We start from the raw sequence: 27,399 nt of genomic DNA, 5'->3' as shown, positions 1-27,399 counted from the left end.
ATGGGTGGAGAGACGGGACAGAATATCATCCGGCAGCGTTACTCTGTCCGTCCAGTTCGATCGGCAGCGGGAGCGGAAAAAGGAAAGCGGAGAGCCTGAAGGCAGCAGTCCCCACCACCGCCGGCCCAGGTTACCATCTAGCACCGGGAAAACACACTAGAGAGCCACCGCCGGCTTTACCAACAAGAAAACAAAATGAGCAGCGAGGCCGAAACACAACAGCCGCCGCAGCCTGCCGCCGACGCGGAGAGCCCATCCAGCCCGGCAGCCGCAGCTACCGCGGGGGATAAGAAGGTCATCGGTAAGCTTTTCAGCGAAGCCTCAGCCCTCTTGGATTCGGGATTTGTTTATTCAAAATAATATATTTATTTAATACGTCGGCGCTTTAATGTTTAATACAAATGAACTGTAGCGGACTTCTTAGTTCGGGAAAGCGCGTGGCTTCACGGCGACGTTATCCGGTCATCAACTTAACATTAACGTTACTGTATTCCCGTGGCTACCTGGTCATTGTTTTTGTTATGGAGTTGTCTTTACTTCATGCATTTAAGTACGTACGTACGTTAAATTTGAGACCTTAAACGGTCTCAGTCGGTTTAAATGTTCGCTCGCGTGCCGCGTTCCATCAAACCGCCATGACGCGTGCTCGACTCCGAGGCCTGCTTCTGTGAACGCGCTTCTCAACCATAGACTAGGATCTCACGCGCTTCTCCCCCAATAGAGCCGCGAGCGTTATTTACTGCCCATAAACCAATGATACGACTAACGTTACTACATTTATATCAATATATGTTTACTTTTCATTCCGTCGATGTTTACGGTGACTGAAACAGATGCTTGAACTTGGCCTTGATCGTGACATGATGACCCAGATCAGTATTGGCTATTCGTGTGAAACGCACGACGTTAACTTACACTACCCCAGTAAACGAGTCCAACTGTCGGTTTTATACTCAAATTATTTCGCAGGCCGGTTTCTTGTTTGAAAGCGAATATAAGCCAGGCTGAACTCGCTCTCTCTTTGTTCGCGTGGGACGTTTGACGCGTCGCGCATACGTGTCCATATCTCCATTAACACCATCAACGCCGTCTCCTGAAGATGTCCTCCGCTAAGATGCAGGCGATTTAAAGAACATATTGCATAAAGATCGTATAAGATAGTGTCGTCTACCTCTGTGTCGCGACCCCACATATAAAATGTCCGCCATGTGTTTAGATGATGGACGCTTCTTTTGTCTTGTCTGCTGCTACAAGCTCATAGTACTTCGAGCATTTAGCCAGAAACGAGAGTCACGTGCCTGTCGAGCTCCAAACAAAAACACATCTCGTAATGTGTGTTGTAGTAAGGATTGAGAATCGAGACTGTTTGGCTTCGATCCGGCCACATGGCTGATGCTAGTGTGCTAACTGCAGTTAGCATCTCAACAGCATCACTTCCTACTTCGACTCCACATGATGGCAGAATGAATTGGCTTACTAATAAACTAGTGTGTAAACTATATATTTAACCAACACATTTGTAGTTCTTATTTTTCAATGTGGTGATTACTGTAATAGTAACTTTTTAATTTTAATATTTAGAAAGTGTGGTTGAATGTCATGGATATATATATATATATATATATATATATATATATATATAATTTCCATGGCATTCAACCACAATTATTATATGCATACATTCTCACACATGTATGTATATGGATAATTTGGATGTTTCTTGGTCTCTACTATGTTATAATGCATTTTACTCCTGACTCTAGTATAAAAGAATTGGACACCCAACATTAAAAATTGTCATTTTATTTATTTATTTTATTTTTTTACTATGGAAGAGAATGGCTACCAGCAGCTGTGTTCTTACACACATCGTTCAAAATGTCTCATGTTCAACAGAAGAAAGAAACTTTAAGTTTGGAACAACTTGAGTAAAAGATGACAATTCAAATTTTTGGGTGAACCGTCCTTTCAAACCCTGTCTTGATTATTGTAAACTCTTGCCTGAATGTTTTCTTCATTCTGTATTTGACATTTTGGTCTTCATAAGATGGATAGGGGGTTAAAAATGTGAACTCTGTGGGTCAGGGCCTTTCATGGTGATGGAGGCACTTCTGATAAGAGCAGCTGCCTTTGCATCACAGTCTATTAAAAGCACCACAGTTGGAGGTTATAAATAGAAGACACAATGAACTCAACTCGCCAAGGATGGCTTTTAAATGACTTTTCTAATGTGATGCATCTTTTTCTCTCAAACGCTGTAGCTTTACTAAAAAAAACAATACTTGTATAAAATCATGTCTGATATTTCAAAACAATCTTGGTGTGGTTTTAAACCATTTTTTCCCTCCTCTTTAAAGCAACAAAAGTCCTGGGGACAGTGAAGTGGTTCAATGTCAGGAACGGCTACGGTTTCATTAACAGGTAAATGACATTCTCTAAAGACTCTAATATGATATGCTGGTCAGGGAACATCCGCAATCCTATTACAGCCTTTATGTGCTTACAAAGCTAGACTTGGCTCGCACTAGCACACTATTTATTAAAATATTTAACTTGCTCTTCAACCCTGCATGCTTGTTTGTTCTCCATATGTTCTCAGTTATTAAAGTTTCACTCTGAATTTTTGCAGGAATGACACAAAGGAAGATGTCTTTGTGCACCAGGTAGTTATTTGCTTTAATTGTCAACACAATGACAGCAATGTTTTGGGTGAAAATGTGTTTTCTGATTGCTTGTGTTTTGTATCCAGACTGCCATTAAGAAGAACAACCCGAGGAAATATCTTCGTAGCGTCGGGGATGGAGAGACTGTGGAGTTCGATGTTGTAGAAGGGGAGAAGGTGAGTTCGAGTTTATATTTAGAGTTCAACCAGTTTCACACTCCTTTGGCTTTACTGCACTGTTTTGGTATTAAAAATAAGTATTTATGGCATTAAAGGTTCTCATTACGGATGGAACAATGTATTATTATTTAATAATAATAATAATTATTATTATTCATTAATGCAGTACCAGTCAAAGTTTTGTGCATCTTTTAAAATGTTTTGATCCAAAGCCTTGACTTAAATTCTTGAATTTTGTAATTTGTACACATTTTCTGACTGTCTTCTGAGAGTCTTGACTGAATTTTTGGGTCCTTAAGTGTCCATCATACATTTGAACTTATGAAGTTTCTTGAATAAGCAGAGTGCGACCTATATTTAAGATGCTTTACATTTGTTTGGTCACTACATGATTCCAATATTTCCATTTTTCATAGTTTGACTTTTAATCTCAAACTGGTTAAGTATTAAAATAACTTAAATAATGTTTTAAATTGTCCTAACTACACACTTTGTCATAAGGGGTTGCTACCTCAAGAACTGGCGATATGCTCAATTGTCCTGTAATCTGCCTGTGAGATCACAATACATATTATCGGGCTAATTTATTCAAAAATGTACTTTTAATATTTATTTTACCTGGTTTCATTGCTGGAAAGTGATGCTAAAAGCAGCCTAATGTTTTTAATGACTGAATTGGTTTTTAACACGATTTAAAAGAAACCATGTAATGTACTAATTATGATGCTTACATTCCTCAGTTATTCAAACAGCAGCTACAGTAAACAAGCAAAGAGCATTTAAATGTTTACATGCACAAGTATATGCAGTTTAAAAACACTCCCGTTATAATCAGTGAAGCTGTCTACACTTTAATGAATGAATCTCTTATTTACATCTGCTCTTGTTTATGACGAGAGAATTTGTGAGGGAGTTGAATTCAGTCTGCGAGCACGCACTGTACAACAAAACTCTGCCGTTTCAGCAATGACTCATCTGAACGCCTCTGATTGGCCATTTCATTCATAGTTAACTGAATCAAGTGCAACACTGTTAAAACGTTAAAAAAGAAATATGATGGAACAAATAATCTCTAATGTTAATAAGTATTACTAGCCTGATGATGATAATCGTCTTGCTATTGTCACAGGCATCAGCCACAAACAATATACACAATGCTATTGTCTATTGGCACAACCCTAGTGGATCCAGGGTAAAAATAGTTAAATTCCTTACGTAAACCATTAACAAGATATTGATTAAATATCAAATTTCTGCCCAGCCTTTTAAAATTACTTCCAGTAAATTTCTCCATTCTGCTTCCATTATCCAAACTATATTTGTCTATTGAATTAGGAGATATTCGCTATAATTTTTTTTCTTCATTCTCTCAGGGTGCCGAGGCAGCCAATGTTACTGGCCCGGATGGTGTTCCTGTGCAGGGCAGTAAGTATGCGGCTGACAGGAACCGATACAGGCGGTTCCCACGCAGAAGGGCCCCCCCTCGCGACTACCAGGAGAACTATCAGAGCGACGGAGAGGGACGGGAAAAGAGGGAAGAGGAAGAAAACGCCCCCGAGGGTGAGATGCAGCAACAGCAGCGTAGACCCACCTACCCCGGCAGACGGCGCTACCCGCCATACTTCGTGCAAAGGCGTTATGGCAGACGTCCCCCATACAGCAACGCCCCCCAGAGAGCAGAAATGACAGAGGTAAGCTAAAAACCGAATCATGAATTGGATATTGCATTATATAGTGTTTCCAAACTAAATGATTGTTGTTCGACGCTTTTTTTGCCTGAGACGTACTCTTCTTGACTTCTAGGGTGGGGAAGGTGAGGAGAACCAAGGTGGTCCAGACCAGGGCAACAAACCAATGAGGCAGAACTACTACAGAGGCTTCCGACCAAGGTTCAGAGCAAGGTTTGCATGTCGTATTTGCAGATGTGATGCTGCAGCAGTAAGATGAGCAAGACTGCAGTTAGAGCCAGACGATATTTCAAATGTTCACAATATTTGAAGTTAAAATTAGGCAAAATTGTCAATCCTACATAGTTTGGCTTTTAAATCCCCTAAACAAGGGTCCCTTAAATCTGACCCTGGAAGGCCACTGCCCTGCAAAGTTAAGCTCCAACCCTAATCAAATACAACTAAGGAAGCTAGTCAGGGTCTTTAGAGTTACTGGAAAACGAATCAATCACTAACAACAGTGTCCCTCTAGAGTAGATTATTTCTGATAACAAGAAAAATAATGTAAATTACATTAGCTAGCAAGATAAAACACTACGTGTGTTCAATTTGAAGCAGCGCTTCGCAGACTGGTGTGTGTGTGTGTGTAAAAGTACTGGGACAGCAGATGGCACCTTATGCTTTTGAATCTCTTTTACAGTACTTTGAAGTCAAACACACCATTTGTCTTGCCTTGAACTTCAGCTGTGTTTGTAGTCGCTTCCATTTACTAGCCAGTGGCCAGACAAACAAACAGAACGGAAGTTAACTTCAGGCCAGATGTGTGCATCTGATGAAATTAGGGTTTTAACGTTATGAGATTTTCACTATATGGTAATAGTCTCAGAAAATACCATGGTTATATGGTATTAAACAATCAAAACAGTTTGGGGGGGGGGGGGGGGGGGGGTTGAACATCTGTTTATTCAAATTGCATTAATCAAAAACAAGAAAATTTTACCATTATTTAGTTTAATAACTTCTATTTATCATTAATAATTCATACAAATTCACAAATTCTGGTTTAACTTAATTTTTCTGGATTCTGTACTTATGATTTAATACAAATATACTATCAAAAATTGTGGTAATGAAAATGCATACAAATTTAACAAATTTAATTGTTTTAAAACCTTTATTTTATATTTTCGCAAAGGGCTGCACAACCGAGATTTACTAAATTAAAATGAGGGAAAAAAGTATATTCCCTAATGTTTATGTAAATTATTATTATTTTAGAAGTAGGCTACATTATAGTACAATCATAATTTCTTAAGTACATGACAACGCCGCTCATTCACCGAGAGATATGCAAAACAAACAGATTAGCCTTATATTTATAAAGCATTGCTTTTGTCATTATTTTACAGCTTTGTTTTTTATTTATTCATCAATCCATCAAATCGCACATTTTATCTGCAGAGTAGCTAGCTACTGTAAATTCATTGTCATGACTGGATTCTGTGCTCCACTCCGCATCACAGAAATCATAATGCTTTAACCTTAAATTATAAATGGGACATAGCTGTATCTGCACGGGATGATGATGTTCTGAATAGGTAAACATGTTCGATGCATTTCCTCATTTTGCAGCTGCTTTCCGACCACAGTTTTTGCAAACTGTCTACCTTCGAGGACAAATAAGCATTTGTCTTTTCTATATAAAAAGTATTCCCATTCTAGTGCCAATTTTAACTCCTATTTTGACGTGGGATAGAGATTAGAGATAACAGCCTCTGTCTCTGATGTTTCTCCGCTGTACGTGTGGGTGGAGCAAGAGAACAGTTAGTGTCCGTTCACATATCGTGTCTTTTGCAAACTCAAGTTCGTTATTTCAGATGCAGGCGCGCACGCAGTTTTTCGAGTTAAAAACATCTAAACTTTTCAGAATTCTGCTAGCGCATTCATTTAGTAGCCAAGCTATTGCAAGCAATTTTTAGTGCTGCAAATCCATTTATCCATTGCTGAAATTTCCGAGAGCAGGTCATAGTTGCTTAGCAATGGCAGACGCCTAAGGGGCGCAATTGCCCGAAGGCTTTTTCCATGCGGTTTTAGGCACGATATGTGAACGACCCCTTTGGTGGAAAGTTGTTGCCTAGGTGCAGGTGAGATTCTGTGTCTGTTATTTTCTGTCAATACCGTAGATAAGCAAATGTACACGGTCAGATAATCGTACATGTTTAGATCACGGTATATCGTCATACCGGTATATCGTTACAACCCTAGATGAAATGGTCTTATGAGTGGAACAGCATGATCTTTGTTTTTCATATTGCTTGGAAAACATGCATATATATATATATAGAAAATGCAGAAGTTTTTTTTTTTTGTGTGTGTGAAAATAGTTCTATTGGCCAGCTCTAGTTGAAATGTAGTTTATAGCATGACTGGTCCCTTTAATGGCTAATTCATTGCTTTTCCCTGATGGATTCTCTACAGCATCTTCCAATTTTGTGCAGTTTATTTTGTTTGAGCCTTTAGATTTGTTGGCTCTTTTAAGCTTTGTGTGTAAGTGCATTATATCCTGTCTCTTAGGGGTCCACCACGCCCCCGGCCGGTGCGGGAAGGGGAGGAGGATAAGGAGAACCAGGACGAGGGTGAGCAGAACCAGGAGCCCCGTCAGCGCCGCTACCGCCGCAACTTCAACTACCGTCGCAGACGGCCCCAGACAACCAAGCCTCAGGACGGCAAGGACAGCAAGGCAGCCGACGCATCAGCCGACAAATCAGCCGCTCCCGAAGCTGAACAGGGCGGAGCAGATTAACCACCACCGGCTTGAACATCTACACCATTTGGCCGGGTGGGTGCTGCGTTCTCATAGCATGTCAATGAGAATATACTTAACTAGTTGGTTGGGTTTTTGACTGTGGCGTGGTTTCTGAATAACCATTCATGAGTCCATACTGTAGGTGTCTTCTTTGTCTTCAGGTTTTGTTTTTTGGAAACCTGTCCTAGTCACATTTCACACTCAAAACCAAAATGTTAGTTTTTACTTTTTAAGATTTATTTTGCTTTGCTATCATTTTCATAACAATTAAGCATGTTTCACCTTGAATTCATTGTGTAAAATCATTTAATGAATGTATACATCCTGGTCATTTTTATTTTTTCTTTCTGCCTACTAAAAAATTTGTTCTAAATTTACTATTACCTTGCATAATTTTCATGAAAATGCTCTAAGAAAACGTTACAAATGTTAACTTCTGTTATAATGTTTTTTAAATGCACTTTAGAATAAGCTATGACTTGTATATTTTCGTGAAGTTTGCTTTGTGTGAATCGTGGTGTTTTATCAGCACATAATTGTGGGAGGGCATTGACGCTGTAGATAATGGATGTGTTTCAGCTTCAGTTGGCACTTTTCATTGAAAGGCTAGATGATAATGCTGTGGATTTGATTTAACAGACAGTCTGGCACACTGTTGTGCTTATGCTAGTGATTGATAAATTTGAGAAGTTTTAAACATGCTAACCTCTTCTTTGTTTGTTTGCATCTGCAGTTTTGTCAAGCAGAAACATCCAAGATCTGAGCAATAAGAAACAGATATGACTTCGATCGTCTAAGCTTGCGAAAATGCATTTCGACCAGATCACCACCAAATTGCCTGCAGACTCTATGCAGACCTGTTTTCTTTTTCCATTGTTTTTGTGACAGCTAAAAATTTTGGGGAAACAGATGTTTTTCTACATCGGTCTTAAGTTTTTACACCAAATGGTTTTTTTAAAAGTAATTTGATATCTGGTCAGTTTGACATTTTTAAATAACTTTTTATGTATCCAAACATGAATTTTAACTAAGGCAAGCTGAAATAAAAACCAGAAACTGTTCCTCTAGTATGAGTGGTGTTTTCTGTGAACTAACAGTTCATGAGGTCTCCTTCACATTACTAACACCTTACACTGGTTTAAAATCATGAGAATCTCTGTGAACAGTGTGTTGGGAGTCTGCTCAGACATCGGTCTCCTTGCGCAGTCGCTCCATACGCTGGATGTTGTTCTCCATGGCGGTGCGGTTTGTGATCTGAGTGGCACAGTTGGCAGGAAACCAGCCCCTCTCCCCATCTCTCATCCGTTCTCCATGACACCAGCCTACAGCAAAACAGACATTGACCTAATTCCTCTATTCACAGTTAGTAAACTCTTATCCAAAGCAACCAAGAAAGAGGGCATGTGAATAGCACTTGGTTGACCATGTTTACCTTCCACTTCCTGTAAAACGATGACCAGTTCCGCCTGCTGCAGACTCAGCTCATCTGGTGCTTTTGGCATATAGGCTTTGGTAGCTTCATATTGAGGCAAGTCTTGGACGCCCAAACAAAATTAAGTGTTATTGACAGGACATGCTAAACGTAATCAGAAGTGGTTACCAAGAATTAATGTGCATGAAAACGATGCAAGGCTATTTTAAGGACAAATGACAATCAATCACCATCACTAGCGATGCTCTCGCTTTTTTTGACGTTGTGGAGTGCAGTGATCCATCGAGCTCCGTCCAACCTAAAAACAATTCAGAGCAACAATCCATTAATTACAGTATCAATTACAACAGAAGTTAATAAAATCAAAAACTAAAGAATAGGGAGTTGCTCTTTTCAGTGCAGCTATACTGTTATGTTAAACCAGTCTTTCAGTATAATTATTATAACATCCCTTTCAGGCTGTGATTCACATGTCTTTTTGCTGTGACATCTTGACATTTTTAGTAATATTACACGACGACTGAACTGAAACAACCTAGGTTTACTTGATTATCCATGCATCATTTCCAAGAAAAGTTGAGTTAAAATGAAAATAAATAAAAGCCTGATTCTTCAAATATGACCCCCCCCCTCCCAAAAAAGAAAAACATGCCAACATTCTTAGATTTTGCATAGTTTCACCAAGTTAAAACTTCTAGATTCTTGTGACTAGTATTTCATCTGTCAGGCTTCACAGGGTTAATTGTGACATCATGTCACATAATACTGCTTTCACATCAGCACTATTCTAACAGTTATTGTGCTACCCTGCTTTCTGAAGAAAATAAAGGGTGAGAAACATTTATGCTGGAATATTCCTTAACATCTGGCTTAAAGAAGAGCTCCACCTGCTGATGAACTGGTGTTTCATGGGTATCTTACTTGCTTTCTGCCACGAGTATCATCTGCTCGCTGCTGGGACTCATCAGCAGCTTCAGATGGAGTTTGGAGTCTGTCATTTCCTCTTCCATCTTAACCTTGTCCACAGTGGAGTAGTCCAACACAACATTACTCTCCTCACTAGATGAACATATTAACATCAGTTCACACATCCGTAATGCAACATATTCAACATGATAGCAAGTGTTGTGTAGAGCCAGAATACTTGGATGACCTTCTCCTACACTTGTAATATCACTGTGTGCTTTATCATAAACACTGCATCATTTTTTACAGTTTATATGTTAAATAGTAACACTTTACGATACAGTCCTGTTAGTTAACGCATTAACTATTAATAACAATGAGCTATACATTTGTTACAGTATTTATTATTCGTATGTGGTTAATAAAAATACATTGTTTATTCATGTTAGCACACAGCCTTTAAATGATCATTACATATATATTTAATATTAATAATGTATCAGTAAAAGCTGAAATGAGCATTAACTAAGTATTTTTTCATTGTTAATGTCATTAAGTAATCTTAAATGAAATCTTCGAGTCAGTTAAACGCTGTATAGCTATTAACGTTTTAAATATTGCTATATAATGTATTAACTTTTAGAAATTATTTAATGGTATTTATTAAAAATAGACCTCCATCTAATACAGTAAAATCCCAATATATAATTTATAGCCAAATTAATTAAATATATTATTTGACTGCAGGATAATGTGGATTGAACACATTTTTTACTGTTAACAAAGTAGTAGCCTAAATATTCATTATAAGAACATACAAGGAGTGTGAGATGTGTTTCAGCCGTTTGTTTGTCCCATAACTAGTTTAGGAGGAGCGTAGTGAAGTGATATGAAGCTCTAATGTGGCCAACACACCAGGAATTAAAGCGGTGTAGTAACTAGGTTTGTCATTCAGTCAGGATCAGGAGTTCATGAGCAGTGCTGTGGTGTGATGTGGTCCGAGACTGCACAGCGACACAGGTCTGACCTCTTTTTTCTGGTGATGATGAGCACATCATTGAAGAGGAACAGATAGCAGCTCTTAATGCTGATCGCTTTCCGGAAGATGCTGAGATCATCAGTGTACACGGCCAGCTCACCGCTCTTCTTCAGCCAGCGGGATGACGACACTAATGGGAAACGCTAAAAACATGCAGAAGTATTTAGATTCTAATAGAAAAAGGTTGAGAAACAATCTTTCTGTCTAAACGCACATCCCTCCCTGGTCTTTAGTGTTTTTATTCGCAATCGTCTATTAAAATATCTTGCTTCTGAAATGACTTCCCTTTGTCAGCAGATCTCAGTCTTATTCTTCAACTGAACTCTTGACATCTGGCAACCGCAGCCATAAAAGCTTGAAGAAACGTCACTTTCAGAACAAAAAGTACAATAGCTGTCACTGGGAAAATACCTTTTAAGTTTAAGTGCTTTTGGCTTTGAGTGTCAGCTTTCAGAAATTGTGTGACGAGTAAAACCTTTGTAAGCAGTAGAAAAAAAATGTAAAAGGACCGCTTTCTTTCAGGTGCATACCTTAAAGGTACCAATATGCACCATTTTGGTACAAAGGTACCACCCCAGTGACAGCTTTTGTACCTTTTATTCTGAGATTGTTGTTACCAATGCAATGCTAATGCCAAATAAAAATAAAACATTTTCTTCAAGATAATTAACCAGCGGTTAAATATGGTTAATAATACGAGAGTAACAGAAATGATTGAAATACGATTTATTGTGCATATTCTGTTATGTTCCTGTGGTTTTGGCGATCTATTAGTATTATTATAATAATAAGTGCTATAGAGATAAAGGTGTTTTGATGTGACTCTAAAAACCTGTTTTTATGATCCAATCAATTACAGATGAGTAAACTAATTTATTCACCATTTAATTTAATAACTAATTTATCCACGCTAAATGTATTATTCTCTTATGGAAAAATACCTAAAAACCAAGCCTCATCTGGGTCAGAAATATGAACGGTTTGCTTTAAATGTGTCTGTTTTAAGAGTAACCTAACCTGCCTAAACATGTACCTTGATTTTACCGAACTCCATCTGTTTCTGGATGGTGTACATCTGCTCCGTCCGCTCCATCCTCCGCGCTCCATCATTACAGCACTTCACCAGCTGAAAAACACACATAGATCATCTGTCAAAAACTGCTTCAGTGCAGGCTAGAGTTTGTGCTACTACAACCTTTCTAAAAAACATTTAAGCGCACAGTCGTATTCGAGGCAACTTCATCATACATGGGAATATAAGTAAACTGCAATCACACTTGGCTTCTACAAAAAAACATGCCATTCCTTAACCTCTGAGGTTTTGTTAAATAACAATAGTCGTGTCTACTCGTCAAGAAACAACCAGATCAACTCGTTTTGAAAAGGTGTGGTTTTACACATCCCTGGTTGATGTAAAGTGAGTAGCATCATACCTTACTGATAGCTTTAAAAGCCCAACAGGCTGCATAGTATTCGGCGGTCTCTTTCGGGGTCTTCTGACAGATGGTCTGCGTAGATGTGGAAAGACAAAATATAACACACAGTTTGAGCACAAGGTCTGATGTTTCAGTGCTAGATCTGGGTTCAGAAGCGACCGAACGCACCGGAGCCAGCCAGTCAAGATCTTCAGCTTCACTGGGACATTACAGGCAAGTGTGTTATTGCTTTCAAGATGAACATCACTGTAGTTAAAACATGCTGTCATCATTATTTATTATTCCAAACCTGTATCAGTTTCTTTTTCTGTTGAACACAAAAGATGATGAATATGGGGGTATTATAACCGTTGATGCAACGGACTTCCATAGTATGGACAAAATAATTAGGAAGTCAGCGGGCAGAAATAAACTTATACAGGGTTGAAATAACTTGAGGGTGTGTATTTTCATTTTTGGGTGAACTTTGCCTTTAAGAGCCTGAGTGTCGTTTTTCTAACTTGCCTATTATTTTTATTGGATTGCATATTAAAAACAAATCGTTATATTTCTCTTCTATATTAACTAATGTTGACACAAGCTGATGTTCCCGCACTTTTGCATGGTATTTTGTTAATAGAGTTTGAGTTGCAGTCATGTTGAATGTTGACTGTAGAGTTAATATGCAATGATGCTTGCAATGCAAAAATACATGAACATGAGAATTAAGGCATTTATTAAACACCTGATTTCTAAAACATTAGCAGAATGAACCATTTGTAAAATCATGCTTATGTAAATTGTCCAAAAAAAAGAAGAATAGACAAATCTATATATATTTGAAAATTCTGTTGTCATACTATTACAAATGTAAAAGAGCTGTTTTCTATTTTGATATATTTTAAAAGCCATTCCTCCAGCTTTTAGTGTCACATGATCCTTTCAGAAATCATTAATCTTTCACATTCTGATAGTGATTTGCTGCTCATTTACTATTATATATATATTATTAGTGCTCTATTATTATTGGTTCCTATTATTCTCAATGTTGAAAACAGTTCTTACTGCTTAATCTTTCAGTGGAAACTTTTTTTTACTTTTTTTCAGTATTCTCTGATGAACATAATTCAATAAACCGCTTTAATTTGAAAGGCATCTTCTGTAGCATTTTAAATCTCTTTACTGTCATGTATGGTCAATGTCATACATCCTTAATAAATAAAAGTTAATAATCTTACACTAAACTTTTGAAGGGTTATCATGGTTGTGCTGCTTAATACTTTCAACAAAACCGTTTTCAACATTAATAATTGTTTAACCATTATTAATAATTGAGGCATCAATAATAATTGAGCAGCAAATCAGTATATAAGAATGATTTCTGAAGGATCATGCGAGACTGAACGCTGGAGCAATGATGCTGAAAATATAGATTTGCATCACAGGAATAAATTACATTTAAAAAAAGTAGTTATTTTAAGTTGCAATAATATTTCGATTCGCTACAGGAGGGCTTTGTTCACACCACCCCAGCCATGTGACATTTTTTTGTAATGGATGAACTTCTTTATTAAACTTCTCAAGGACCGATGAAGTGCAACATCTGCGGAGTTGGATCAAACAGATTGAAAGATCAAAAAACATTTTTAAAATAACTCCAACTGAGTTTGTCTGAAAGAAGAAAGTCATATACACATAGGATGACTTCAAGAGTAATTTAGTGCTTAATTTAAATTTTTGGCTATACTATAAAGATTTGAATAAATTTTGGTTTGACTGTATAAATGCAGTAGTGTATATACTGTGTGTGTGTATTATATATATATATATATATATATATATATATATATATATATATATATAAGCCTTCCAAGTAGACAGTAAAGGCTTGTGTCATGCTTGAGCTTTAGTTAGGCTGAAATTTGAAAGTTAAGTTGGCGACATAAATGCAATGTTTAGGTTTTATTATTTTTTATTACTATTATTTTGATTTATGCCTTCGTTTTAGTTTGTGCCTTTTTACCTTTTTTAAAGTAATGTGAAATTGTTTTTTTCTTTTTTCTTGATTTATGATTTAATTTCAGGTTTTAATGTTTACCTTTTAAAGTAATGTGAAATAGATTTTTGTATTTTTATTTAATTTATGTATATTTTAATTTTATTAATTTTTAACTGATATATTTGTATTTTGAATGTAATTTGGCAGTTAAATGCATTAAATGGGTCTATATAGTTTTAACAGTAATGTATGCAATTTCAGTAAGTAATAAATATTTATTTTTCTAAAAAGGAAAAAAATGTGTAGTTTATTTTAAGAGATCTTATTTTCTCTTGTATATCTAGTATTACTCTTTAATGCTCTTATCTGATTACTCTATGTATTACATGAATCAGTAGAATACTAAAATAATATATATATATATATATATATATATATATATATATATATATATATATATATATATATATATATACACACACACACAACCATTTAAAAGTCTGTGATCACTTGCACATTTCTTTGTTTTCCTAAGAAAAACACATTTTCACAATGCAATTCACAAAAATTGTATCCATTTTTCAAACAACTAAAATTAATCATAAAATAGAGCAAATGTTAGTCCTCTACATTGATCTCCTGGTATGGCTGCCAATTCAACATTTTATAAGGCTAATTGATCATGAGAAAACCCTTTTGCAATTGTGTTGCACAGCTGGGAACCGTTGTACTAATGGAGCAAACAAGGGAGCATGGCATTTTTTAGGTTAGTTTAGTATTTTGTTTACAGGCTCAAAATGGCCAGAAAGAACGAACTTTGATTACAGACCCATCATTGTGTTGTTTTCCTTAGAAAGGAAGGCTACTCATTTCGAGAAATTGTGATGAAAATTAAAAATGTCTTATCATGCTGTTAACTAGTCCCTTCAGAGAGCAGCACAGACTGGCTCGAACAAGGACAGAAAAAGGAGAGGAAGGCCCTGATGCACAACTGAGCAAGAAGACAAATATCTGAGAGTGTGTCGTTTAAGACAGACGCCTCACAGGTCTTCAACTGGCAGCTGCACTCAATAATACCAGCATCAACAGTGAAGAGCTGACTTCAGAAGCGCCAAGAAAAAGCTATTTCCCAGACTGGCCAATAAAAACAAAAGACTGAAATGGGCAAAAGAGCATAGACATTGGACACTGGAAGACTGGAAGAAGGTGTTGTGAACAGATGAGTCCAAGTTCGAGGTCTTCAGATCAAACAGAAGAACTGGGGGCACTTTGGAGGTAGTAAAATAGGGGATTTGTAAAGAGTGGAAGGGACCTTGTGGAAGGAAAGCTATCACAAGATTTTGAAACGACATGCCATGCCCTGTGCACAGCACTTGATTGGAGCCAATTTAAATTTCATCCTGCAGGACAGGAACAGGATAATGACCCAAAACACACCTCCATTGCTGTTTGAAGAATGAGCAGCGCGCTGGAGTTCTGTCTGTAATGGAGTAATGCCCAGTCTTTGTGGGAGCTGCTTGATCGTATGGAAGAGATGCTCCAGGAAGCATGGGAGCCAATCTCATCAGATTACCTTGAAAAACTGACAGCTAGAATGCCTACGTTCTGACAGGCTGTAATGGCTGCAAACCGTTTGTTTGTTTTAGTTTTACCTGATGGAGGCAAAGTTTGAAGAACACATTCATCATTTCTATCAAAATCATTATTTCTAACTCTGACAATGTCAGCATATCCGTTCTTTTGCTACACCTCCTATTCAGACTGATTTCATGTGTTTTTCCATGGAAAACAACATTAAGTAATCCCAAACTTTTGAGCAGTAGTGTATATTAACATACATGGTAATATATGATATATTATAATATATAAATATATTTCAGTAAAATTTGTAAGTTTTTTTTTTTTTTATAAGTCTTCTGCTCATCAAGGCTGCATTTATTTGATCAACAATCCTGAAAAAAAAACTAATCGTGCAAACATTTTATTACAATAGAAAATTTAAAAGAAAAGAAATGTATTTCTGTGATGCAAAGCTGAATTTCCATCAGCCATTACTCCAATATAAAGTGTCACGGGATCCTTCAGAAATCATTCTGACATGCGGATTTATTCTGTGAATTATCTAACAATATAAATCTTTGCTATCACTTCTTATCAATGTAACACATCCTTACTGAATAAAAGTTTTAATTTCTTTCAAATAAAAATAAAAAAATGTACTGACCCCAAACTTTTGACCTGTAGTGTATATTGTTAGAAAAGATTTCTATTTTAAATAAATGCTCTTCTTTGGAACTTTTGTTTCATCAAAGAATCCAGGAGAAAACGATCACAGGTTCCAAAACAATCTGAAGCAGCACAAGAGGTTCAACACTGATAATAAATCATCATATCAGAATGATTTCTGAAGATCATGTGACACTGAAGACTGGAGGAATGATGCTGAAAATACAGCTGCCCATCACAGAAATAAATTAGATTTAGATGTATATTACAACAGAAAAATATTATTTTACATCATATAATTATTATTATTTCACAAACTGGAACTGAAGTCCAGGTTGGATGACTAGAAGCTGCGGTTTACAGGAGGATTTTGTCTCTTACATCTAAAAGCAGTGGCAGACGAGTGATTCTCTGCATGGGTAAGATGAGGAAGGAGATCATGGGCAAACCTCCACATGCTTCACTGCATTCAATCTGCTTCAGAGTTTCTCGAAACGCATGGTTATTTGACCTAAAACACAAAAAAGAACCATAAGTCACACCGAAATCCTATTAACAACTGTTTTGCACTCAAAAGTGCTTTGTGAGCATCCGTTCATTATTTAATCGTATGGGTGCTTACTGTAGTTTCTGGAGCGTTCTCTGCTGGAAGGTCTCATTGGAGCAGTATACAATGTACGGCTGGAAATGTTGAGTTGCATATTTATTCACTATATCGCTGATGTCCTTGATCACAGGGTGTTTTTGGTGACGTCTATCCAGATCCTCAAAAAACCTACGAAACATTAGATATAGTAGTAGCTTATATGTGATCTTCATATGCCAAGTGTTGCAAACGATCTCCAATTTAATTCCACATTTAAAAGCAAAAAAAGTTAAATTACCAAAACGGTGGAAATGCATTTGAATATTTCTTTAGGAAACTGACAAAAGGAAATACTAGGATGTGTAAACAGCGCTGTGCAGAACCAGACCACCAGGGGGCGCAAAAGCCTCATGCAACTCTCTGCTGCTCACTGAAGCTCTCCAGCATTTTAAAATAAATAGAATCAAATGAAAGGCATGCATCATATCTATAATCTTCTGGACTGTCACTAGTTGTCACTCACTGTTATAGTGTGATTTGAAGGGCCAGTTATACATGACCACTATAATAAACTGTATCTGGGTTCTATTTCTGAAACCTGCTATCCTTAGTTTGAGAAAAATTGATTTCTCCTACCGCTGGTCAACTTTAACACCGCAGCTTCACTTATTATTTGCCTCTATTTTCAGTATGGGAAATACTCTCTAGGTAAGATTCATTTTACCCATTTATATGCAAGAGACTTTCTCCGTAAGCTCCTATCAAACAGAAGGTTTCGCGTCTGTTATTTCCCAGCCCTAAAGGCAACTCCCAGACTGGAAGGTCTCACTCCCACGATCCAGCTAATTTAATGTGCTTGTTTCATAAACAAGACCGAGCCGCGTGACACAACATGCTCTAAATCTTTAGCATACCACTTCACTTTAGCCTGTTTCAGAGCCACAACACTGAATGTCTCCAGAAGAATCATGCATTCACAGTTTCTGAGAAACAGGTATGAAGTTTCATTGTAAATGTGTGAAAACCTTTTTTAGTGAAACATGAATCCAGGAAGTGGGAAGCTGCTTAACCAGTTTAACCAGCGAGTCTGAACACGTCCAGCAGTGCAGATACTGCAGTCACGTCTAAACTCCCGCGTGAGCCTAGATCCAGCTTTTTAATTACCTGTATTAAATCTGCCTCAGAAACAAGCTGAACCGGTTATTCCAGAGTGACACTCTGCTTGCCATATTTCACAATGTTTACATCCATTTCACAAAATTTCAACAGAAACATGCTTTTCATTCATTAACTATACAGTATATAGCGTGTGTGTGGTCTCACCACTCCTGAAAACTCACTAAAAGCGAGTTATTTTCTAGATTTCATTTTTCATGGGTTGCCACATTAGAATTTATGACACAAGATAAAACTTTGTACCGTTTGCTGACGTCCTGGATGACGGATATGTTGGAGAACAGATGATGGTGTTCTGTTGTAGTCATGGTCTTCTTCAAATCTGCACTCTCTTTAAAATGAGTCACCAGGATACTTAAACTGTGCAGGTAGGAATATTCGGACGTGATGATTTCAAAGATGGCCTGCACACACACAAAATAATAAGAATAATAATAAAAATCACTTGTGGTGTATTAAACGGGTAAAGAATAAAACTGAATGTTTCTTTTTCAAAAATGCACAGTGTGACATGGAGAAGGGATCTGAACTTGTTACAGAGAAACCCTCTTATCACTAGAGGCCACTCTTAAAACAGCCTTAAAGATGCCAGAAACCAACACACTGATCATAGGATGTAGTAACATCAACAGCTTTTCAAGTCAGCAACTCGAAAACCCTAAAATATACAATGTATGTATAGTATATAGTATATAATATATAAAACGAAACCAAAACAATAATTGGAAGAAACTTCAATGTGACATCAAGAACTATGAAAGATCAAGACAAAGAATTATTAGTCAATGGTTGTCCAAGAGTTAACTGTGTGCTAACGTGCAGTTCTGTTAGAGGTGCTTGCTTAGGCAAAGTTAGTTATTTAAACAATTAATCTTTGGCACACAAGCTGTTCCACCCCTTCTCTGTTGAATGCACCTAAGGTCATGTGACTTAAGGAGAAGTGCGCCAATAGTTTTTAGAGTCAGACTTGTAATCTTCTCCTAGTGGACGGTGAAACCACATAAACTTATCACTGTAGGACGAATCGAACCATATGTTGAGACCACAATATCATATGCAGTAATATCTATAAGAACTATCAGAGATCTACTATGTTTCTCTTTCTCTCCTGAAAAGACCTTTCATTTCAGGAATAATGAGACATGCTTTAAAGTTCAACCACGCTTTAGGAATGAATGGGCTTTCCATGAATATCCACAATACAGCCTCATTTAAAGCAGCAGGAGGATCAAATGATCAGCTAAGAGTCAGATGTCTGGGTGTGTCTGTGTGAGAGTGTGCACAAAGTGAACTTTAGTATTTACACAGCCATTTCAGTGCACCCATATCAACACGACAGCCATCTGACAATGACTACACGAAAGGACATCACTGACTAGTGCCAGTCAGAAACATATACACCATGAATCTAGAATACAAGTTAGCTTTTTTTAATCAAATGACAAAACTAAACTTTTCTATGATATAACATTTTTTGAGATGCACCTGGATATATACAACGCAATGACAAAAACACTGGCACATCTCAAAAAAAATTTATTTCATGAAAACGTTATTTATTTTTTGTAATTTAATTCAAAAAAGCAAACTTATATTCTAGATTCATTGCACCCAAACTGAAATACTTCAAGAGTTTTTTCGTTTTAATTCTGATGGTTATTACCACTTAAGACATTTTGTAATTCAGTATCTCAAATTTAAGCTTGATTAGTTTGATTAATTTTGAGTATAAATACTGGGTACCTCTTGGGCTAGTTTAGAACATGCAACCTCAATTATGGGAAAGACTGCTGACTTGGCAATGGTCCACAAGACAATCATCAACACCCTTCACAAGGAGAGTAAGCCACAGAAATTCACTGCTGAAAGGGCTGGCTGTTCACAGAGTGCTGTATCAAAATATATTCATAAAAAGTTGATTGGAAGGAAAAAGTGTGGTAGGAAAAGGTGCACAAGCAACAGGGATGACCACAGCCTTGGGAAGATTGTCAGGAAAAGCAGATTCGAGAACTTGGGAGAGCTTCACAAGGAGTGGACTGAAGCCAGAGTCAGCGCATCAAGAGTCACCACACTCAGACGTCTTCAGGAAAAAGGCCCTAGAACCAAGCTACTCCTGAACCAGAAAATAGCTCAGACGCATTTCACCTGAGGAAGGAGAAAAAGATCTGGACTGTTGTTCATTGGTCCAAAGTCCTCTTTTCAGATGAAAGTACAGTACAGACCAAAAGTTTGGAAACATTACTATTTTTAATGTTTTTGAAAGAAGTTTCTTCTGCTCATCAAGCCTGCATTTATTTGATCAAAAATACAGAAAAAACAGTAATATTGTGAAATATTATTACAACTTAAAGTAATAGTTTTCTATTTGAATATACTTTAAAAAAATAATTTATTCCTGTGATGCAAAGCTGAATTTTCAGCATCATTACTCCAGCCTTCAGTGTCACATGTAACATCCAGTCTATCACATGATCATTTAGAAATCATTCTAATATTCTGATTTATTATGAGTGTTGGAAACAGTTCTGCTGTCTAATATATTTGATTAATAAAAGGTTAAAAAGAACTGCATTTATTAAAAAAAACAAAAAATTCTAATAATATATATTCTAATAATATATTTTCTTTACTATCACTTTTTATCAATTTAACACATCCTTGCTGAATAAAAGTATTGATTTTATTTAAAAGAAAGAAAGAAAAAAAATTACTGACCCCAAATTACTGACCAGTAGTGTATATTGTTATTACAAAATATTTATATTTAAAAAACACAGCTTTTTTTTTCTTTTTACTTTTTATTCATCAAAGTATCCTAAAGAAGTATCACATGTTCTGAAAAAATATTAAGCAGCAGAACTGTTTCCAACTTTGATAATGAATCATCATATTAGAATGATTTCTAAAGGATCATGTGATAATGATCCTAAAAATTCAGCTTTGCATCACAGAAATAAATGATAATTTAAAGTATAATAAATTTAAAAACAATTATTTTAAGTTGTAATAATATTTCACAATATTAAAAAATTTCTGTATTTTTGATCAAATAAATGCAGGCTTGATGAGCAGAAGAAACTTCTTTCAAAAACATTAAAAATAGTAATGTTTCCAAACTTTTGGTCTGTACTGTAAGTTAAGCATTTCATTTGAAAATCAAGGTCTGGAGTCTGGAGGAAGACTGGAGAGGCACAGAATCCAAGCTGCCTGAAGTCCACTGTGAAGTTTCTGAAGTCAGAGATGATTTGGAGAGCTGTGACATCTGCTGGTGTTGGTCCACTGCGTTTTATCAAATCCAAAGTCAATGCAGCCATCTACCAGGAGATTTTGGAGCACTTTATGCTTCCACCTTCTGACAATATTTATAGAGTTTGATGACCATGATATTACTGTGCTTGATTGGCCAGCCAACCCACCTGACCCTGAACCTCACAGAGAATCTATGGGGTCTTGTGAAGAGGAAGAGTAGTAACATCTGACAAACAATACAGAGGAGCTGAAGGACGCTATCAAAGAAACATGGGCTTCAATAACACTTCAATAACGCCACGCTGCATTCAAGCAGTAATTCACACAAAAGAAGCCCTGACCAAGTATTGAGTGCATAACTAACTTACTTTTTATCAATAAATGCAGCCTTGATCAGCATAAGAAACCTGAAATACTCACTTCTTGTCTTTTGCGTTCTTCAGGGGAGATGGTATCCAAAATGCCCAAATCTTTCACCTAAGTTTGAAATAAAACAATAAATGCACTTATTAGGAATCAGCAACACTCTTTTATAAACATATTTATTTCCCTTTAAATTAATAATTTAATGCAATACATGCAATGCATCTATGTCTTAAGTTGTAACAGATCATGAAATAGTTTCTCTGAAGTCTCTAAATGTAATAGGCGAATGCAAGTATTTCTCCTCTCTCAGAGGCTTGAGCCACAGCTTGATCTCGAGCGAGTGGCTCTTCAGCAGGGGTTTGGCTCTCATCACCTGTTGCAGTTGACTCCAGGTCATGTACGCTGCCCTGTAGTTCTTCACCACGATGCCCTGATCCTCCTCTGGAGGCTCGGTCGGTGACAACTCATCGTCCTCTGTGCTCAGGCTGCTGGCGTTCAGGCCTCGCTCCTTGATCTCCTGGTAAAACCGCGGCTCTAGAAGATAATGAACAACTTTCAACCCGCTGCGGTTCATATAGTATCACTTTTGACGTTTCTGGCCTTAGAAGTTCTACAACGATCATTGAATTACCATCCATCTCACTTTACCCAAAAATCGAATCACTGGGATTCAAACTGCATTAGTAACATTTACAATAAGGTTCCACTACATTAGATTTTAAACATTTCCTTATACAACAATCAAATCAAAAGTTGTAGTAGTTAATATAATTTACTGGACCTGAGCTAACATGAACTTACAATGTATTGTTAATGTTTATTTAATTGTAATAATTATTGACTATGTAATGGATGAACTGATGCTAACTAATGGGTCTTATTATAAGGGGCTACTGCTGATTGTATAGTTTTTTTGAAGTGCATTCAGTTCATCAAGGCAAACTTAGAAAGTTCACAATGCTATCAGCTTGGATAGATGGGTAGATGAATGGATGCTACATAGTGCACCAGCTTGTCTATTTAAAAATCTTTTTTGGAAAAACTGAACAAACCATCTTTAAAAGAGCCAGCTTGCTTCCTGTTCCTGATCCTCCCCAGTGTTTTCTGTAAGGAAAGACAGCATAAATACATATGACAATGTGATTTTTAGTTTCCTACAGGATGAAAAACTTAAAATGTTCTTTGATAGTTGACAACCTGAGAAAAAATGCATCAAGAGTTTATCACATCTTAATAGGTGACATTAAAAGACCCGTGATGTTACAAAAACTCTTCTGATAGCTATATAATTCATATTTTTGAATAAACTGAAAGAAGAGTATAGAGCTGAAAGTAACGCTGAGGGAGAGATATTGGGAATAGTCCTAAAAAATGAACCAGGGTCACTTACGCCAACAGCTTAAATGTGTTTTGTATGAGCACATGTGCTGCACACTCCAGCATGCATTTATGATTACGGTAATGACTCAAAATCCCATTTGAGTCACCATTTGGATTTAAGCCATCAAATACTGAAGAGTCTAGAGTTAGATCATTTCTGCAGAATTCGTTTAGCAATTCTTTTAACCCTAACTGATGCAGTGTGCAACTTATAATTTCTAAACCTTGTCAGAAAGATGTACCCATGTCCATATACCAAGATAACAAAGGCAAGATTCACCAGGCTTAATTTGTGAAATCATGGTTTAGTGAGCATGAGGATTGATTTATGAACGAAGTGTCTTGGCCTCCTGAGACTAACCCTGCTGACAGTCTTTGAGATGTGCTGGAGTTTACAGAGTGGTTTGACTCTCCCATTGTCAATGCAAGATCTCAGCTGAGCATTAATATCAATATTTATGGAAATAAATGTTGTGATGTTGCATGACGATTGCACAATACAATCAAAGCTATAGGCAGTCCAATGAAATATTATAGTGTGCAACCTTCAGAGAAATTAAAATGAAAATGAAAATCAGTTACACTTTATTGTCAAAAGTATTGGGACACCCCTTTCTACTGAACAGGTTTGACTACTTTAGTAATTTCCATTAATACAATATTTAATGATATTCTAGGAAAATGTGTGCTTATAATTTTATAGCAACAGTTTGGACAGAACCCTTTTCTATTATAACATGACAATGTCTCTGTGTATAAGGCAAAGTTCAAAAATAATGATTGATTCAGTCAATGTGGAAGAACTTGACTGGTCCAAGTACTAATCCCAGCTGAACACCCCATCCCATTTCTGTTGCAATAGTTCTGGAAGGGTCTAAAAGTGTCTTTTTGGCTCAAAGTCTGCATTTAAAGTCACACCAGAGGTGTTCACACAATTCCCTAGAATATCATCATATGCTTAAACACTAACATTTGTACTCATTGAAAATTACCTAAGTAATCAAACCTGACCATTAGAAGGGGGTGCCCAAATACTTATGGCAATATATAGTGTATGATTAAATTAATCATTGCCAAATCTTACAACAAGCCAGAAACATATGCAATAATGATTCAATCCTAAAATCTTAAGTATTTGCTTCTTTAAATCTAGATTATAATATGCTTATAATAAGATCTAGATATAAATGCTTTTAAAAATAACACTCCCACAATGTATTTCACAAATCCTGACTGTGGATTCAACAAACGATTTGAAAGCATCCAGGTGGTTTAATAACAAAATAAACCGAAAGCAAGACACTTGCCTTGCGTCCTGATTTCTGTGGTGGCTTTTGGTTGACCGTCTTCTCTTCACTGACCGGTGAGAGCACTTCTGTTAGGAGTTCACTTGGCAAAGCGTCAAGATTCAGACTAGTGACGGCAGCACGGTATGATTTATTCCTGCGATTTCTCCTCAGCGAAAACCCATCGCCCAAATCGCTGTCATAGTCCTCCCAGGAGAGGTCGGGGGGCAGGGTCACCACGGTGGTGTGGTGGCGGTTTTTTGGGCGGCTGCTCACAGCCAGGTTCTTAGGAATGAGCTGTCGAGCGCCCTGCCTGCGAGCTGCTTCGCTCTGGGTGCTGAGCACTACAGGTCTCTGCTCATCCTCTGGGGAATCCACTCTGGACAGGTCGATGCTCGAGGACGAACGTCCTGATGGCTGGTCCAGCTGGAGGGCTGAGCTGAAACGGCTCTCCGGAAGAAGGAGAGACTGGTTCCCCGTGGAGCCATAGGAATTTCTGTGGGACATGGCACCTTCACCCTGTTTCCTGATCGGCTGTAGGAAAGTGTTCGTCACTTGAAGAACATCAGTTTGGGGTCACCAGCAGACCACAACACGAACCTGTTACAACAGAGATGGGTGGAGTGACAGAATGAAGTACAGGCTGTTCAGCTGTAATTCTGATTGCATGTAATTTGAAACTGCGAGGGTGGAAGCCTTTTCATGATTTTTAAAGATCTCAAAGGAAGACAAGCACTGCAGGTCAACAGAGCATTCACTATACCTGTAAAGAAATATTCACCACCTCTTTCCGCTCATCAACAAAGTACTCAGTGAAGTCTAGGTGAACATTACTATGATCTAAACTTTGCTAAAATAAAGTAATTCTCACCTGAAGATAATGAAACCAGTCCAGCTCACATTTCACTCCAAAATCAAAAGAAACCAAAATGGAGCACGTGTTTAGTTGTTATTTTATATTGGGACATTATTTTAATAATAATGGTTAAAATAAAATACGTTTTGGATCATTAATTCCTTTTTTGCATTACTGCAATTTCTTGATTGCAATAATTTCCCCCCAAATTCAAATATGTATGTTCTCTACGTTTCCAATCTGCACGCATTATGTATGTTGCAAGATTAAAAATAAATAAATAAATAAATAATTAAATAAAGGAGTGCGGACCATTTTATTCTTTTGAAATTCAAATCAGCATTAATGATTAGCATCACCATAAAAAACACTTAAAACTATATATTGCTTCAGGTCACATTTATTTAAATGGCCCTTTATACGACAGATTATTTCGAAGCAGCTTCATAATAATAAACAGGAAAATAACATTCAACGCTATAGAAATTATAAATGACGAAACTATTACAATTTTAACTGTAAAGGAGAAGACAGATTACTGCTGCAAAGTGTATTATTTACGAAATGCGCAAGCAGCTCTACAGGAGCCAGTTGTGTCGCATTAATTACATTTACTCTCTTTATAAAAAACTATTAACTAATATATTCATCTGTAAATAGCCTAACATATGGAAAATATAACAATTGTAAAGATGAGTAATCAGGGTTGTTATAAAACAGGCAACTATCATTTCAGTTATAGGCCTAGGCCTATACTACACCAACGTGTGTAATATTACAGCATAACACAAAACATTTCATCTAGTCCTTGAAGGTAATGTCAGTTTTAATTCTATTTTTACACATTGTTCATCATTATCAAAGCATGATACTCACTGCCGCTGTTATACCGCCGGTTATTTTCCCGGGAATCCGATCTCACACCTGTCTGGAATGTCCCTTGATCACGGAAACAGGTGCACAAATCATGTTCAGTTTCGTTTACTCATATAATTCTTAAAATAAATAAATAAATAAATAAATGAATAATGGATGGTTCTTCACGGAACCACATATGCAAATAAAAAAAAACTTTCTTTCAGGTGTGATAAAACAACATGATATATTTCCGCTCATTACATAATAGAAATCCCTGTGTCTGAATTACTAAAAGTCGAAAGGACTATCCGACTTGTTATATATTTAGAGCAGTTTTCTTTTCTTGAGCAGTTTTCTTAACATAGCTATTGGATTAAAGACACTAATGCGGAAATATTTTAACATATAACTGATCCTAGTCATCTGTACATACCACTGTAACAGCATTTCACGACCAGATCGACTAGTTATCTGAACAAGAGCACTTTTAGTCCGTTTAAAGGACATACATAAATACAGGATTGACTTACCCGGCTGATATCACATGCACCGTGATTCTGAAAAATGTGCAGATGTCAGATTTCTCTGCACGGATCCTGAACATATATTTTTAGCAGAACTTCAACGCATTCCTGCACCGACACGGCCTCTGTATCGCTCGCGCTGCGTCTCTCCAGGTGAGCTGAGCCAAGCCACACCCACTTCCTTGAAATCTATATTTCTGTAAATATGAGATGGCATTAATTTGCGCACTTATGGCCAGATATTTTATAAATAGTGGATTTTGTAGTTGCTTACTGTAATGGTATAATAATATTAATAATAATAATGCACACTGCGCCATCTGCTGTTAAAGTGTGTCACTACACAAGCTAAACATTTACTGAAGTTGATTCTTTTCATTAAGTGATGGTAGTTTTATACTTTTATTTTTGTAGTTTGATGCGATATTAATCTTTACATACACACACACACACACACACACATATATATATATATATATATATATATATATATATATATATATATATATATATATATATATATATATATATATATATATATATATATATACATTCGTTGCCAAAAGTTTTGAGAATTACATAAATATTAGTTTTCAAAATGTTTTCTGCGAAACTGCTTTCAGATCTTTGTTTCAGTTGTTTCTGTAATGTACTGAAATATATTTACAAGCACTTCATACGTTTCAAAGGCTTTTATCGACAATTACATTTATGCAAAGAGTCAGTATTTGCAGTGTTGGCCCTTCTTTTTCAGGACCTCTACAATTCGACTGGGCATGCTCTCAA

The 27,399-nt window shown here is 36.7% G+C and overlaps 2 protein-coding genes across 3 annotated transcripts; one reads left to right on the top strand and one right to left on the bottom strand.

Annotated features, from left to right (window-relative positions):
• The first annotated feature begins 55 nt into the window (after positions 1–55).
• Positions 56–8,376, top strand: ybx1 (Y box binding protein 1). Of its 2 annotated transcripts, none has more exons than XM_059503061.1 (8): positions 56–301; positions 2,358–2,421; positions 2,630–2,663; positions 2,750–2,839; positions 4,216–4,533; positions 4,646–4,731; positions 7,084–7,348; positions 8,049–8,376. In XM_059503061.1, exons 1-7 carry the CDS (start codon positions 196–198, stop codon positions 7,310–7,312), a joined length of 927 nt encoding a protein of 308 aa, XP_059359044.1. In that variant the 5' UTR covers positions 56–195; the 3' UTR covers positions 7,313–7,348; positions 8,049–8,376. The 2 variants fall into 2 exon arrangements, with proteins under 2 accessions (XP_059359044.1, XP_059359043.1); XM_059503060.1 differs by having other exon boundaries at positions 4,646–4,743.
• LOC132097390 (rho guanine nucleotide exchange factor 16-like) lies at positions 8,296–26,771 on the bottom strand. The gene is made up of 15 exons (XM_059503062.1): positions 26,620–26,771; positions 24,397–24,975; positions 22,762–22,813; positions 22,083–22,243; positions 21,764–21,820; positions 18,338–18,498; positions 16,955–17,107; positions 16,714–16,843; positions 12,126–12,200; positions 11,726–11,818; positions 10,681–10,835; positions 9,669–9,806; positions 8,978–9,045; positions 8,748–8,849; positions 8,296–8,637 (listed from the first exon to the last, which is right to left on the bottom strand). Exons 2-15 carry the CDS (start codon positions 24,880–24,882, stop codon positions 8,498–8,500), a joined length of 1,971 nt encoding a protein of 656 aa, XP_059359045.1. The 5' UTR covers positions 24,883–24,975; positions 26,620–26,771; the 3' UTR covers positions 8,296–8,497.
• Positions 26,772–27,399: the final 628 nt, after the last annotated feature.

Source organism: Carassius carassius, chromosome 21 (assembly GCF_963082965.1).
Source record: "Carassius carassius chromosome 21, fCarCar2.1, whole genome shotgun sequence".
NCBI lineage: Eukaryota > Metazoa > Chordata > Actinopteri > Cypriniformes > Cyprinidae > Carassius > Carassius carassius.
This window is presented reverse-complemented; position numbering and strand designations above follow the sequence as displayed.

Excerpts from the sequence above, each read along its gene's own strand:
- ybx1 (XM_059503060.1), top strand. The coding sequence starts at position 196 with ATGAGCAGCGAGGCCGAAACACAACAGCCGCCGCAGCCTGCCGCCGAC. Across the intron at positions 2,840-4,215 it reads ATGTTGTAGAAGGGGAGAAG|GGTGCCGAGGCAGCCAATGT; the intron begins GTGAGTTCGAGT and ends TCATTCTCTCAG. Across the intron at positions 4,534-4,645 it reads AGAGAGCAGAAATGACAGAG|GGTGGGGAAGGTGAGGAGAA; the intron begins GTAAGCTAAAAA and ends CTTGACTTCTAG.
- LOC132097390 (XM_059503062.1), bottom strand. The coding sequence starts at position 24,882 with ATGTCCCACAGAAATTCCTATGGCTCCACGGGGAACCAGTCTCTCCTT. Across the intron at positions 22,244-22,761 it reads AGCTGGCTCTTTTAAAGATG|AGCCGCGGTTTTACCAGGAG; the intron begins GTTTGTTCAGTT and ends ATTATCTTCTAG. Across the intron at positions 8,850-8,977 it reads CGAGAGCATCGCTAGTGATG|ACTTGCCTCAATATGAAGCT; the intron begins GTGATTGATTGT and ends TGGGCGTCCAAG.